Raw genomic sequence first — 15,087 nt, 5'->3', positions numbered from 1 at the left:
GGAAAATTTCGGGGATCTTTTATTTCAGCTCATGAAGCATGGGACCAACACTTTACATGTTGCGTTTATATTTTTGTTCAGTCTAGTTCTTTACCATGAAAAGCAAATATTTAAAAGGAGGGGATGAAAGAGAAACTTAATTTTCCAACATCTTCAATATGAAAAACAAACAAATATAATTCAATATAAACTGTTAATAATTAAACAGATTTTTTTTTTAAGTATACATTTTTCTTCGGTGAAGACGTGTCAATATTTAAAAAAACGAAAGTTAGCTTTAGTACTTTGAGTGTTCAGGCTAGGTTTTTAGTTGGCGTATGATGTACAAAGTAATGTGTGCAATAATTTAGCAAGCATAATAAAGTTACAACAAATAAGACAACGAGACAGGAAGTAAAAGATCAGTTAAAACTTCCAGACGGTTTTACACCGTGGTAGATTTCTCTGGGGAGGACATGGTGAGGTCGTCTCGTCTCGTCAGGCTCAGTGATCAGGTCATCATGTCCCACAAACAGCAGCAGCACAGGGCCGTCCAACAGGCCGTGAGACAGGCGTGCTCCCCTCCGCCATCTCGACTCCTGTCCTCCACCACATACACTGATAGAGCCGAAGACAAAGAGAAGTTATTCAATGCTGTATTCCCAGTCCCTCTTATCTACACACATCACAGGAGGTTGGTGGCACCTTAATTGGGGAGGACAGGCTCGTGGTAATGGCTGGAGTGGAATGTTATTAAATACATCAAACACATGGTTTCCAGGTGTTCCATGCCATTCCATTGATTCCGTTCCAGCCATTATTATGAGCCATCCTCCCCTCAGCAGCCTCCACTGACACACATGCATGTTCATAATGTTGGGAAAAACAAAAAGCTTGTGTCCATTATTTACACACTTACACCAGTAATTGGCAAGAGCTAGGCCACTCCATGTTACGACACTCATTAACTATCAGACATGAATTCGTATTACTGTCCAGGCACTAGTAAAGTCAATGTGCAGACCCACAAACCCTCACTTCCAGCAAGAGAGAGATGGGTTTAGACTGGGAGCTGGAATTGGATGCCCCTGGGGTCTGATCAGACTCACTGAGTGGAACTCCATTGATTATGGGTGACCACTGTCAGAGGCAGGGACCGAAGGAAAATGGATCAAGCCAGCAGTTCTGCCATTAGTGTCATATCCCTTCAATGGGTGGCGGGATTAAGTTGAATTTCATGCCTATGAGCATTCAAAGCCATTTAATCACTTTGGCCTCATCACAAAGCCAGAGATTGCCTGGCCCAGACTGTCTCCATGCTGGGAAAATTATATATTAGTGTTCATTGAGTTGTACTGGCCTACTCTACAAATATCACTGACAGTTCTGCACCTCAACTAGTCATCAAGAATAATGAAAGCAAGCATTATCCTTTCTATAAAAATAGTTGATTTATGCATACAGTGGTGGAAAAAAGTATTTAGTCAGCCACCAATTGTGCAAGTTCTCCCACTTAAAAATATGAGAGAGGCCTGTAATTTTCATCATAGGTACACGTCAACTATGACAGACAAATTGAGATTATTTTTTCCAGAAAATCACATTGTAGGATTTTTTATGAATTTATTTGCAAATTATGGTGGAACATAGGTATTTGGTCACCTACAAACAAGCAAGATTTCTGGCTCTCACAGACCTGTAACTTCTTCTTTAAGAGGCTCCTCTGTCCTCCACTCGTTACCTGTATTAATGGCACCTGTTTGAACTTGTTATCAGTATAAAATACACCTGTCCACAACCTCAAACAGTCACACTCCAAACTCCACTATGGCCAAGACCAAAGAGCTGTCAAAGGACACCAGAAACAAAATTGTAGACCTGCACCAGGCTGGGAAGACTGAATCTGCAATAGGTAAGCAGCTTGGTTTGAAGAAATCAACTGTGGGAGCAATTATTAGGAAATGGAAGACATACAAGACCACTGATAATCTCCCTCGATCTGGGGCTCCACGCAAGATCTCACCCCGTGGGGTCAAAATGATCACAAGAATCCCAGAACCACACAGGGGGACCTAGTGAATGACCTGCAGAGAGCTGGGACCAAAGTAACAAAGCCTACCATCAGTAACACACTACGCTGCCAGGGACTCAAATCCTGCAGTGCCAGACGTGTCCCCCTGCTTAAGCCAGTACATGTCCAGGCCCGTCTGAAGTTTGCTAGAGTGCATTTGGATGATCCAGAAGAGGATTGGGAGAATGTCATATGGTCAGATGAAACCAAAATAGAACTTTTTGGTAAAAACTCAACTCGTCGTGTTTGGAGGACAAAGAATGCTGAGTTGCATCCAAAGAACACCATACCTACTGTGAAGCATGGGGGTGGAAACATCATGCTTTGGGGCTGTTTTTCTGCAAAGGGACCAGGAATTCTGATCCGTGTAAAGGAAAGAATGAATGGGGCCATGTATCGTGAGATTTTGAGTGAAAACCTCCTTCCATCAGCAAGGGCATTGAAGATGAAACGTGGCTGGGTCTTTCAGCATGACAATGATCCCAAACACACCGCCCGGGCAACGAAGGAGTGGCTTCGTAAGAAGCATTTCAAGGTCCTGGAGTGGCCTAGCCAGTCTCCAGATCTCAACCCCATAGAAAATCTTTGGAGGGAGTTGAAAGTCTGTGTTGCCCAGCGACAGCCCCAAAACATCACTGCTCTAGAGGAGATCTGCATGGAGGAATGGGCCAAAATACCAGCAACAGTGTGTGAAAACCTTGTGAAGACTTACAGAAAACGTTTGACCTGTGTCATTGCCAACAAAGGGTATATAACAAAGTATTGAGAAACTTTTGTTATTGACCAAATACTTATTTTCCACCATCATTTGCAAATAAATTCATAAAAAATCCTACAATGTGATTTTCTGGATTTTTTTTTCTCATTTTGTCTGTCATAGTTGACGTGTACCTATGATGAAAATTACAGGCCTCTCATCTTTTTAAGTGGGAGAACTTGCACAATTGGTGGCTGACTAAATACTTTTTTCCCCCACTGTATGCATAAATCAACTATTTTTATAGAAAGGATAATGCTTGCTTTCATTATTCTTGATGACTAGTTGAGGTGCAGAACTTACAGTTAGTGAGTGCATACATATATATATTTTTTTCTTCATACTATGTACAGGCAGTGGTTAAGTTGTGCCTCAGCTTCACAAAACCAGGCTCCTGCACCTTGGGTCAAAGGCAGGGTTTTTCTGAATAGAAAAGTATTGGGTGAGCCGCCTAATATTTATTTTATGGGCCGCCTAAATCCAAACAGAGACTAGAAATTAGACAATCTTTTTCGGGATGGAAAACCTTTTTCAGTGTAAACTTAAAGAACTAAAACAAAATATACACTGAGTATACCAAACATTAGCAACACCTTCCAAATATTGAGTTGCCCCCTCTTTTGCCCTCAGAACAGCCTCAATTCGCCAGGGCATGGACTCTACAAGGTGTCGAAAGCATTCCACAGGGATGCCGGCCCATGTTGACTCCAATGCTTCCAACAGTTGTGTCACGTTGGCTGGATGTCCTTTGGGTGGAAGACCATTCTTGATACACACGGAAACTGTTGAGCTTGAAAAACCTTGCAGCGTTACAGTTCTTGGCACAAACCAGTGCGCCTGGCACCTACTACCATACCTCGTTCAAAAGGCACAAAAAATGTTTGTCTTGCCAATCCATCCTCTGATTGGCACACATACACAATCCATGTCTCGATTGTATCAAGGCTTAAAAATCCTTCTTTAACCTGTCTCCTCTCCATCTACTCTGATTGAAGTGGATACTACACTGATTAACAAGTGAAATCAATAAGGGATCATAGCTTTCACCTGGTCAGTCTATGTCATGGAAAGAGCAGGTGTTCCTAATGTTTCGTACACTCAATGTAAAGAACGTAGAGAAGATAATGGGCCTATATATTTTTTTATGAGATCATCTTTGAGTACTAACAATCACCAAAATAAAAGCTAGACAGTCTAAAATTCCCCAAAATGATGCATTCAGGATCATTTTTTTCATGGTATGGGGCCCTTATTTTTGTCATGGTATGGGGCCCTTATTTTTGTCATGGTATGGGGCCCTTATTTTTGTCATGTATGGGGCCTTATTTTTGTCATGGTATGGGCCTTATTTTTGTCATGGTATGGGGCCCTTATTTTTGTCATGGTATGGGGCCCTTATTTTTGTCATGGTTTGGGGCCCTTATTTTTGTCATGGTATGGGCCTTATTTTTGTCATGGTATGGGGCCTTATTTTTGTCATGGTATGGGGCCTTATTTTTGTCATGGTATGGGGCCTTATTTTTGTCATGGTACGGGGCCCTTATTTTTGTCATGGTATGGGGCCCTGGGCGCCGATGACTTGGACATCGATTAAGTCAGCCCCCGCACCTCTCTGATTCAGAGGGGTTGGGTTAAATGCAGAAGAAACATTTTGGATGTGCAACTGACTAGTTATCCCCTTTCTTGATTTTGTTATAATGTTTGAGTAACTCAGATAGCATAAGTCATGGCAAAATGTGTAACATTTAAGGAAATTACACTACATTACCAAAAGTATGTGGACACCTGCTCGTCGAACATCTCATTACAAAATCATGGTCATTAATATGGAGTTGGTCCCCCCTTTGCTGCTCCACTCTTCTGGGAAGGCTTTCCACAAGATGTTGGAACATTGCTGTGGGGACTTGCTTCCATTCAGGAACAAGAGCATTAGTGAGGTCAGGCACTGATGTTGGGTGATTAAGCCTGGCTCGCAGTCGGCGTTCCAATTCATCCCAAAGGTGTTCGATGGGGTTGAGGTCAGGTCTCTTTGCAGGCCAGTCAAGTTCTTCCACACCGATCTTGACAAACCATTTCTGTATGGACCTTGCTTTGTGCATGGGGGCATTGTCATGCTGAAACAGGAAAGGGCCTTCCCCCAACTATTGCCACAAACTTGGATGCACAGAATCGCCTAGAATGTCATTGTATGCTGTAGCGTTAAGATTTCCCTTCACTGGAACTAAGGGGCCTAGCCCAAACCATGAAATACAGCCCCAGACCATTATTCCTCCTCCACTAAACTTTACAGTTGGCACTATGCATTCGGGCAGGTAGTGTTCTACTGGCATCCGCCAAACCCAGATTTGTCCGTCGCACTGCCAGATGGTGAAGCATGATTCATCACTCCAGAGAACGCGTTTCCACTGCTCCAGAGTCCTTGGCCTTGCGCATTGTGATCTTAGGCTTGTGTGCGGCTGCTCGGCCATGGAAACCCATTTAATGAAGCTCCCGACGAACAGTTCTTGAGCTGACGTTGCTTCCAGAGGCAGTTTGGAACTCGGTAGTGAGTGTTGCAACCGAGGACAGATGATTTTTACGCGCTTCAGCACTCGGCGGTCCTGTTCTGTGAGCTTGTGTGGCCTACCACTTCGCAGATGAGCCGTTGTTGCTCCTAGATGTTTTCACTTCACAATAACAGCATTTACAGTTGACCGGGGCAGCTCTACCAGGGCAGAAATTGGATGAACTGACTTGTTGGAAAGCTGGCATCCTATGACAGTGCCACATTGAAAGTCACTGAGCTCTTCAGTAAGGCTATTCTACTGCCAATGTTTGTCTATGGAGATTGTATGGCTGTGTGCTCTATTTTATACACCGGTCAGCATGGGTGTGGCTGAAATAGACGAATCCACTAATTTGAAGGGGTGTCCACATACTTTTGTATATATAATGTCGCTTTAAAACTGCAAATGTTCTCTCAGCCCCATGTCAAGCTGTGTAGAATTGCAAGAAATTAGTTTTAAAACTGTAATTTTTTATGTCAGCCCCCATTGTAAAATGTGTAGAATTGCAGGAAATTAGGTTTAAAACTGCAAAATGTTCTCTCCGCCCAATGGCAAAATGTATAGATTGCAAGAAAAGATCTTTACAACAGCAACATTTTGTCATTGCTGCCAACAGGTGGGCCTCAAACATTTTTGGTCGTTGACGACGCCATTGGCCACGCCCACTGTCACGCCACAACACGCCCACAACCATTTTGATCCAGAAAAAAAAAACTGAAAAGGAAAGCCAGCACCTTACGGGTCCAAAGAGAAAAGTAGAATAAAAGTATGATAAAAAAAGGTTAGGGTTAACCTAACCCTAAGCTTGTGATAATGTTGGGTTACGGATGTAACCTTGGTTCTCTGAGTAGAGTAACGGGTCGCCAAACGACCTATGGGAACTCCTTTCCTTTCATGCGATGTGATTGAGATGCTAAATATCAAAGATGTTTACAGCCATGCCACACAGTACTCACGTGACCTGTCACTATAAAAGGCGGTGTATCGTGACATTTAAAAATTTATTAATTTTTTTACATTTTTTGTCATTTAGCAGACGCTCTTATCCAGAGCGACTTACATGAGCAATTAGGGTTAAGTGCCTTGCTCAAGGGCACAGACAGATGTTTCACCTAGTCGGCTCGGGGATTAGAACCAGCAACCTTTCGGTTACTGGCACAACGCTCTTAACCACTAAGCTACCTGCTGTAATACTGTCTATTACTTCACTCGAACCCCACGGAGGTGGAGGAACAACATGAAAGTTTGGCGACCTGTTACTCTACTCAGAGAACCAAGGTTACATCCGTAACCCAACATTCTCTTTCGTTTTTATAACGGGTCAGCAAACGACCTACGGAAGTGGCTGTACCAAAGAGGTTGTTTGGACAACAGAGTGGGATAACTCACCATTTAACTTAGTCCATTTAACTGGGTCGTCCTTGTATCCACCACAGGATGCAACAGATTATAATTACCCAACAGAATTTCAACTGTGATATACAACCGTATACATAAGCAAGCTGAAAGCTAGAACTTACAACATCAGGCTTCAATTGGGTGCGACAGCACCAAGAGTGGACGGCCTCTGTATTGAACATCCATCTCACTGATGGTTGATAGGTATGTACAAGGTTCACAGTATGCTCACTTACTGTATCTGGGTTGAGAAAGTGTGCGTGTTCAGAACCACAGACCCCACTAATGGTGTGGACATAACATTGAGTCTGTAGTACCTCATGAAAGTAATGGGTGTTTCCCAACTTGCAGCAGCACAGATAGTGTCCAGAGAGGCATCTCTGAACGTGGCCCATGAAGTGGCCATACCCCTGCCGCCTGGAGTTGGTCTACCTGCTGCAGTATATGATTTTGACACTGCATTGGTAATCCAATGTGCCAGTCTCTGCCTCAAGACAGCGCGCCCTTTGGTGTTCTCGCCATAACATACAAAAAGCTGTTTTGTTTGACAAACAGTTCTTGTTGCAGCAAGATAGGCACTCAATGCCATAACCGGGCAAAGTGTATGCAACTCACAACTCTCCTGTGAGGAGTGGGGAGGCGGGTGAAATGCAGCTATGATTAAGGGCTGGTTAGCATGTGATGATGAAAGGACCTTAGGTAAGAATGTTGGATTTGGCCAAAGCACTGCCTTAGAGCCATCTTCTGCTAAAGTGAGGCATGAAGGATGGGTAGAAATCGCATGTAATTCTCCAACACGCTTGGCTGAAACAATAGCCAATAGAAAACCAGACTTAACTGAGAGCTCCCATAGCTCAAGTGAAGACAGGGGCTCAAATGGTGGGCTCATAAGTGATCGTAAGACAACATCTAACTCCCATGAGGGTACTGAAGGAGCCTTGGGGGGCCGTAGCCTGAGGACACCTTTCATGAATTGCGATAGAGGGTGTGCCCCTAGTAATGCACCCGCAATCTGGTCATGACCCATAGAGATGGCTGCCATATACACTTTCAATGTAGATGGGGACTTCCCTGCAACCATAAGCTCCTGGAGGAAAGTCAAAATGACAGAAATTGGGCAGGAAGATGGCAATTCTGCATGGCCGGCACACCACTTCCTGAACACATTCCACTTGTAGGAATACAGGTTTCGCATAGAGGATGCCCTGCCTGCCTGAATTTTATTAATTAACAAAGAGGGCAACCCTGCATCTACAAGGCGGTCACGTTCAGGTGCCACATCCACAACTTCAGTGTGCTGGGTTTGGGGTGTCAAAGCTTGCCATTTGCTTGTGACAGGAGGTCCGCTCGAAGAGGGAGTTCCCATGGTTGGGAGGTTGTTAGCTGTACAAGATCTAAAAACCAGTGATGCTGTGGCCAATGTGGATCAACTAGTAGAACTGACGCGCTCTCGAGACTGATCTTCCTCAAGACCTGATGGAGTAAGGGAATTGGTGGAAACGCATACAGCAGCTCCCTTGGCTGTTGTATGACAGGGCATCAACCCCGAGTGGGGCTGCTGGACCCTTTATGGAGAACCACATAAGACTATGGGTTGAGTCTTGCTATGCGAACAGATCGGCAATGGCCCTTTCGAATCACGCCCAGATCATCTCCACTACTGTGGGATGTATCGTCCAGTCTGAAGGAAGAGGGCCTCCTCTGGAGAGAAGGTCTGCTGCCTGATTCTCCACCCCCAGCAGGTGTATTGCTCTGAAGGATGTAAGGTGTCTGTTTGCCCAAAGCAGTAGCGCCCTTGCTACCTGGTGTAGTCCCATTGACCTTAGTCCGCCCTGACGGTTGATGTGTTCAACCACGGTTGTGTTGTCTGTCCATATCAGTACATGTTGTCCTCTCCGTACTGGGAGGAAGTGTTGGAGTGCAAGATCAACTACCTTGAGCTCCAGTATGTTGATGTGAGCTGTTGTCCATGGTGCTGACCATACACCATGGACCCCTGACTGGTTCAAGACTGTTCCCCATCACTGTAGGGAGGCGTCTGTGGTCAAAGTCACCCGGTTGTGAACTGGGCCTAAGAGAACTCCACTGGGAGTTTGAAGTGCTAGGCGCCACCATTGTATTGCTCTCCAGCAACTCATTGAAATTGTCAGCTTTTTGTGTTTGTCCCTTTTGTGTCTGTTGTACCAGCGCTGTATTGGCCGCATGTGGAGCAAGCCTGGTTTCTTGGCATCCCAGATGGGGCCCTGGGACTGGGGTTATGGTTTGCTGGCTGATGCGTTCTAGGCTTTGGAATGAGGCGCTGAAGCTCCATCTGTGCTTCTCTGTCCTCCTTAGAAACTTGGAGGTGGTGTGCCGCTGCTGGGCCAAATGTCTGGCCAGGTGATATGGTTACACCTAGGAGCGGAACCTTCTCTTTGCCGGGGAGCTTGGCCTGCGCTAACCATAGGTGGCGCCGTGCAACACACAGTGTTGCCAAAGATTTCCAACCATCTGAGCATTGCCCTGAAGGCATTGGATGAGCAGGTCTGTAACTGTAGACAGTTCTTTCATGGTCTCAGCATCATCAGAGAGGCGTTCCTGCAGCTCCTTCTGATAGAAGGCAAGTATCGCTGCCAAATTGCTAAGACTAGCGGCTGAAGCAGTGCTGTCATGTTCCTGCATAGGAAGCAATCAGATGCCCTGCATCATTTATTAGGCAGCTCTTGGTCTGAACTGTCACAGAGAGAAGCAGGCAGAACAAGCGAAGCAAATTATTTGTCCATATGGAGGAAATGGCCAAAACCATTCTCATCTGCACCATGAACTGTAGCTAAGCGAGTGCATATGCTTGGCATGGCAGGGGTTCTGTCATTTGGCGTGCTCCAAGTGCATTGGAGCTCACACACGACGTCTTTGAACAATGGGATGGATTTCTCAATCTTTGAAGAACTGAATTAATCAAACTTCGATGTGGATGCCATGGCAGTAGGTGCATGTACCATGTTGAGGTTCCTGCTTACCCTCTCAACATTTCAGACAAGGATATTTTCTATTTGACCGTCACTGCCAGGCCGGCAGGCTGGGACTGGATGATGCTAGAGCTGTGGGACAACTCTAGCCTCATCAGAGCGCTCATAGTCTGTGTCATAAGAGTGGGAAGCTCTAGTGGACAGTACGTCAGTGCCATCCAATTCAACAACCACACTCTGTTCAGTGGTATGGGTTGGGTTTGGTACCGGCGGGGGAAGCCTGGCCAGGATGTGGTCGAGGGCAGACTCAATGGTTGCTATACGACTTTCCAGTGGCTTAATCTCCAGCCCTTCTCAGTGCGTCGAAATACAAGGGGAGGGAGATCCGTCATTAGACCTGGAGCGTTTGGAATGATCACTGATCTGTGTGGCAGACTCATCTGATGGGAATCCAGAGGCTCCACCCCTAAAGCCCACAAACAAGATTTCAATGCTCTTGGTTTGAATTTCTGACAGTGAGTGCAAGAGCTGCTACTCTGTGCAGCCGCTTGAGCATGTTCAGCTCCCAAGCAAAGAACGCAAAGTGTGTGCTCATCTGAGGCTGGGAGTTGTTTTCAGTTGTGTAAAGTACTTCAGTAAAAATACTTATCCAGAGCGACTTACAGTTAGTGAGTGCATACATTATTTTATTTTTCATACTGGCCCCCCATGGGAAATGAACCCACAACCCTGGCGTTGCAAACGCCATGCTCTACATCCCTGCCGGCCATTCCCTCCCCTACCCTGGACGACGCTGGGCCAATTATGCGCCGCCCCATGGGTCTCCCGGTCGCGGCCGGCTACGACAGAGCCTGGATTCTAACCAGGATCTCTAGTGGCACAGCTAGCACTGCGATGCAGTGCCTTAGACCACTGCGCCACTCGGGAGGCCACTACATAAGTAGTTTTTTTGAGTATCTGTACTTTACTTTACTATTTATATATTTTTTAACAAATTTTACTTTTACTTCACTACATTCCTGAAGAAAATTATGTAAATTTTACTCCATACATTTTCCCTGACACCCAAAAGTACTCATAAAATGTTGAATGCTTATTAGCAGGACAGGAAAATGGTCCAATTATGCACTTTTACTTTTGATACTTAAGTATATTTTAGCAATTACATTTACTTTTGATACTTAAGTATATTTAAAACCAAATACCTTTAGACATTTACTTAAGTAGTATTTTACTGGGTGACTTCCACATTTACTTGAGTCATTTTCTATTAAGGTATCTTTACTTTTACTCAAGTATGTAATTGGGTACTTTTTCCACCACTGGTTGATTTTCACACTGCTGACATGGGTGGAATGACATCCTGTGTACAGCACTGAATCAGTGTGCAAAGAACAGATTTTCACATAAGAGAAGCGTGTTCCAAGAAAAATGTCAAATAAAATAGCTTTTTGTTTCAGTGCGTCTCATATATGCTTTGATTGCCTCGGTATCGGCTTCGAATGCATCAAGAAAAAGTTATACTTACCGTTGGCTCCGACCCGTCGTGCTTCGTGGTCGAGACTCCCGCCTAAATATGTATCCGGGCTCGAAACACCTGCCTATATGAAGCTATCTAACTGGCAGTCTCTGCGTTGGTGGACTCGGTCAAGCGAGGACCGGTAGCCTACAGCACCACTGAGCTCCGTGATCACAGCAAAACTCCAAGCGAGGGAGTGGTAATGCTGGATCAACGGGCTGGTATGGCAGTCAAGGCAGGGATGTAGCTCAGTTGATAGAGCATGGCGTTTGCAACGTCAGGGTTGTGGGTTCGATTCACACAGGGGGTATGAAAAATAAAATAATGTATGCACTAACTAACTGTAAGTCGCTCTGGATAAGAGCGTCTGCTAAATGACTAAAATGTAAATGTAAATGTAAGCGGGGACTGGCACGACCCTGCGGGTCAACAAGCGCAAACTACAGGTACAACACAAGCTAACTATGGTAAGTATGTGTGGCTAACTTAGCTAGCTAGCTACGAGCTAACTTCTGAGGTAATGGGATAGACCCGGAGCTAACTAGCTAGCTAACACACAAGGATGGAAATGCTTGGCAAAAAGCAATAAAAGTTAGCTTGTATGGGCAGGCACAATAATAAGAGAGAGGGGGAGAGTTGGTGTCCACATCACCAACAAACTATCATGGTCCAAACACACCAAGACAGTTGTGAAGAGGGCACGACAACGCCTATTCCCCCTCAGGAGACTGAAAGGATTTGGCATGGGTCCTCAGATCCTCAAAAAGTTCTACAGCTGCACCATCGAGAGCATCCTGACTGGTTGCATCACCGCCTGGTATGGCAACTGCTCGGCCTCCGACCGCAAGGCGCTACAGAGGGTAGTGTGTACGGCCCAGTATATCACTGGGGCCAACCTTCCTGCCATCCAGGACCTTTATACCAGGCAGTGTCAGAGGAAAGCCCTAAACATTGCCAAAGATTCCAGCCACCCTAGTCATAGACTGTTCTCTCTGCTACCACATCGCAAGCGGTACCGGAGCGCCAAGTCTAGGTCCAAAAGGCTTCTTAACAGCTTCTACCCCCAAGCCATATGGGTTGTGGGTTCGATTCCCACGGGGGGCCAGTATGAAAAAATACAAATATATAATGTATGCACTCACTAACTGTAAGTCTCCTTTTTTAATGCTGCCGCTACTCGCTGTTTATTACCTATGCATAGTCACTTTACCCCTACCTACATGTACATATTACCTCAATTACCTAGACTAACCTGTACCACCGCACACTGACTCGGTACCGGTACCCCCTGTATATAGCCTCGTTATTGTTATTTTATTGGTTGTTACTTTATTTAGTAAATATTTTCTTAACTCTTATTACTCTTATTTTCTTAACTCTTACATTTCACAGTAAGGTCTACTCCTGTTGTATTCGGCGCATGTGACAAATAACATTTGATTTGATTTGATTAAAATCAACTACCCGTTGAAGAATCGTAATTCCGTAAGAAAGTAATCCGAAGGGGATTAATAGCAATCTCGTAATGTAAAACACAAACGTGAGCTTGAAGAAAGACAGAATGTCACGCCACACTACCTTTTATAGTGACAGGTCACATGGGTACAGTAAGGGTGTGGCGTGACTGTAAACATCTTTGATATTAAGCATCTCAATCACATCGTGTGAAGGGTAAAGTCATTTATTATTATTTGGCAACCCATTACGAAAACAAAAGAGAACCCTAACCCCAATCTTGGCATATTATATATTACATTACATTTTAGTCATTTAGCAGACGCTCTTATCCAGAGCGACTTACAGGAGCAATTAGGGTTAAGTGCCTTGCTCAAGGGCACATTTACGTCATTTAGCAGACGCTCTTATCCAGAGCGACTCACCAATTGGTGCGTTCACCCTATAGCCAGTGGGATAACCACTTTACAATTTTGGGGGGGGGGGGTAGAAGGATTACTTTATCCTATCCCAGGTATTCCTTAAAGAGGTGGGGTTTCAAATGCCTCCGGAAGGTGGTGAGTGACTCCGCTGTCCTGGCGTCGTGAGGGAGCTTGTTCCACCATTGGGGTGCCAGAGCAGCGAACAGTTTTGACTGGGCTGAGCGGGAACTATGCTTCCGCAGAGGAAGGGGAGCCAGCAGGCCAGAGGTGGATGAACGCAATGCCCTCGTTTGGGTGTAGGGACTGATCAGAGCCCGAAGGTACAGAGGTGCCGTTCCCCTCTTATCTATCTCTAACCCCTAGTCTTATAGTCAACCCTGGCTTAACCTGCCCAAGATAGGGCTCCCCCACCTCTGAATTCCCAATTTAACCCCTGTATACAATCATCTATTCAGATACACAGCCAGACAAAAGTGGGTCAGTGGGTTACTCTTTGCACTCATTTCCGTAGCTGCTTCATAATTCCAAGATCTCACCTGTGTTCTTAGGGGCCTCTCCATGCGTTTGTGCACCAGGGGGTGTATCCTGCCATCCAAACTGTGGCTGAGGGGGCATCTGGTAACCCTGGTAACCTGGCTGCCCTTGGTATAAACCTGGGGGTCCTGGGGGGAAGTTAGAGTAGGATGGATCTGTTGGTGGGTAACCCGGAGCAGGGTATCCCTGGGCTGGGTATCCCTGATCTGGGAACACTTGGGGTTGGTATCCCTGGGGTTGGTATCCAGGGGCCATGGGGGCAGAGTACCCAGGTGCTGTAGGGGCAGGGTATCCTGGGGCAGAGGTGCCAGGGCCCCCATAAGGAGGCGGCTGATCAAAATTCATCTGTGGACAGCAAGACAAATCCCCCTAGGAATGTGGGAAATCACAAAACAACCAGAAAAGCATAAATATGTCAGAAACATAATGAGAAAGCCACGACAATTGACTGTCAGATTCCCTTGTCTTGTAATTGGAGTGGAGAATGTGCATGCCACTTAAGTTTAACTGAAAACAGTCAAATCTAGTGAATGAGAGCTTTGTTGCCTTGCTGCTGGAGGGAGTGGGGTGATGTCAGCCCTGTGACTGACTGTGAAAGACTGACTCAGTCAGAGGTGACATTCCACTTTGGAGGCACAACTATTTTAACAGTCTAATGATAATGAGTGAACAAGGCCAGGGTCTGAATTGAATTATGTGCAATACTTTCCACTTCCAGGCACAGTTAATAAGGAGATGTATGTGGGTCATATGGCCAAGAGCCCATTCAGTGGCTGGCTATTCCAATCCATAAAATACTATTCTAGGGTAATTTGTTCACAGTTATTGGCGTTTCAGAAAAGTTAAACTATAGTGTAGGCAGCTTCAGCACCAAAGTTATATTCGAACTTTCCTTAGTTTACTTAATTAGACAGATTGTAGAAATTCAACATTCAGGAATAAATCAATCAAGCAGACAATTTCAACTCTTCCCTTGTTAAAACGACCTATAATGTGTCTGGGTGAATAATGTCAGTATTACCTCGGGTTGAATGAACTGTTACCTGTAATGCGCTTTCTTTCTCCCTTTTTAGTTCGGATTGGCGTCAACACAGCCTTTTTCTTGATTTACGTTGTATAATCCATCGAGTGTCGCTTGCTGGCGCGCTCCTCCGTTTTCACAGGCTGCAACGGAAAACTTGCTGATGGGTGCGTTGATGGCTTCGAGACAGCTGAGCCGGTCTGATGATTTCGCCTACTATCATCTGACTCGGTTTCCCCCCCACCTCTCATGACCTTACGTCACAACCATGAGTAATTTCACTCTCTGCTGATCACACTCACATTTTAACTTCACATTGGTGTTATTTAATTGTAATACTACTAGGGTACTAGGGGGTAACTAGCCCCCTGGGTAACTGCCCCCCCCCCCCCCCTGTAATTCACATAAAGACCACAAGATGTCACCAAATTATTTTC

General features: G+C 45.3%; 1 protein-coding gene across 1 annotated transcript; it reads right to left on the bottom strand.

The window, feature by feature from the left end:
* On the bottom strand, window positions 1–14,842 carry LOC311136117 (cysteine-rich and transmembrane domain-containing protein 1-like). The gene is made up of 3 exons (XM_084170201.1): window positions 14,673–14,842; window positions 13,632–13,998; window positions 1–597 (listed from the first exon to the last, which is right to left on the bottom strand). Exons 2-3 carry the CDS (start codon window positions 13,972–13,974, stop codon window positions 491–493), a joined length of 450 nt encoding a protein of 149 aa, XP_084026327.1. The 5' UTR covers window positions 13,975–13,998; window positions 14,673–14,842; the 3' UTR covers window positions 1–490.
* Window positions 14,843–15,087: the final 245 nt, after the last annotated feature.

This window comes from Coregonus lavaretus (assembly GCF_964263955.1).
Source record: "Coregonus lavaretus genome assembly, chromosome: 10".
Taxonomy (NCBI): Eukaryota; Metazoa; Chordata; class Actinopteri; order Salmoniformes; family Salmonidae; genus Coregonus; species Coregonus lavaretus.
This window is presented reverse-complemented; position numbering and strand designations above follow the sequence as displayed.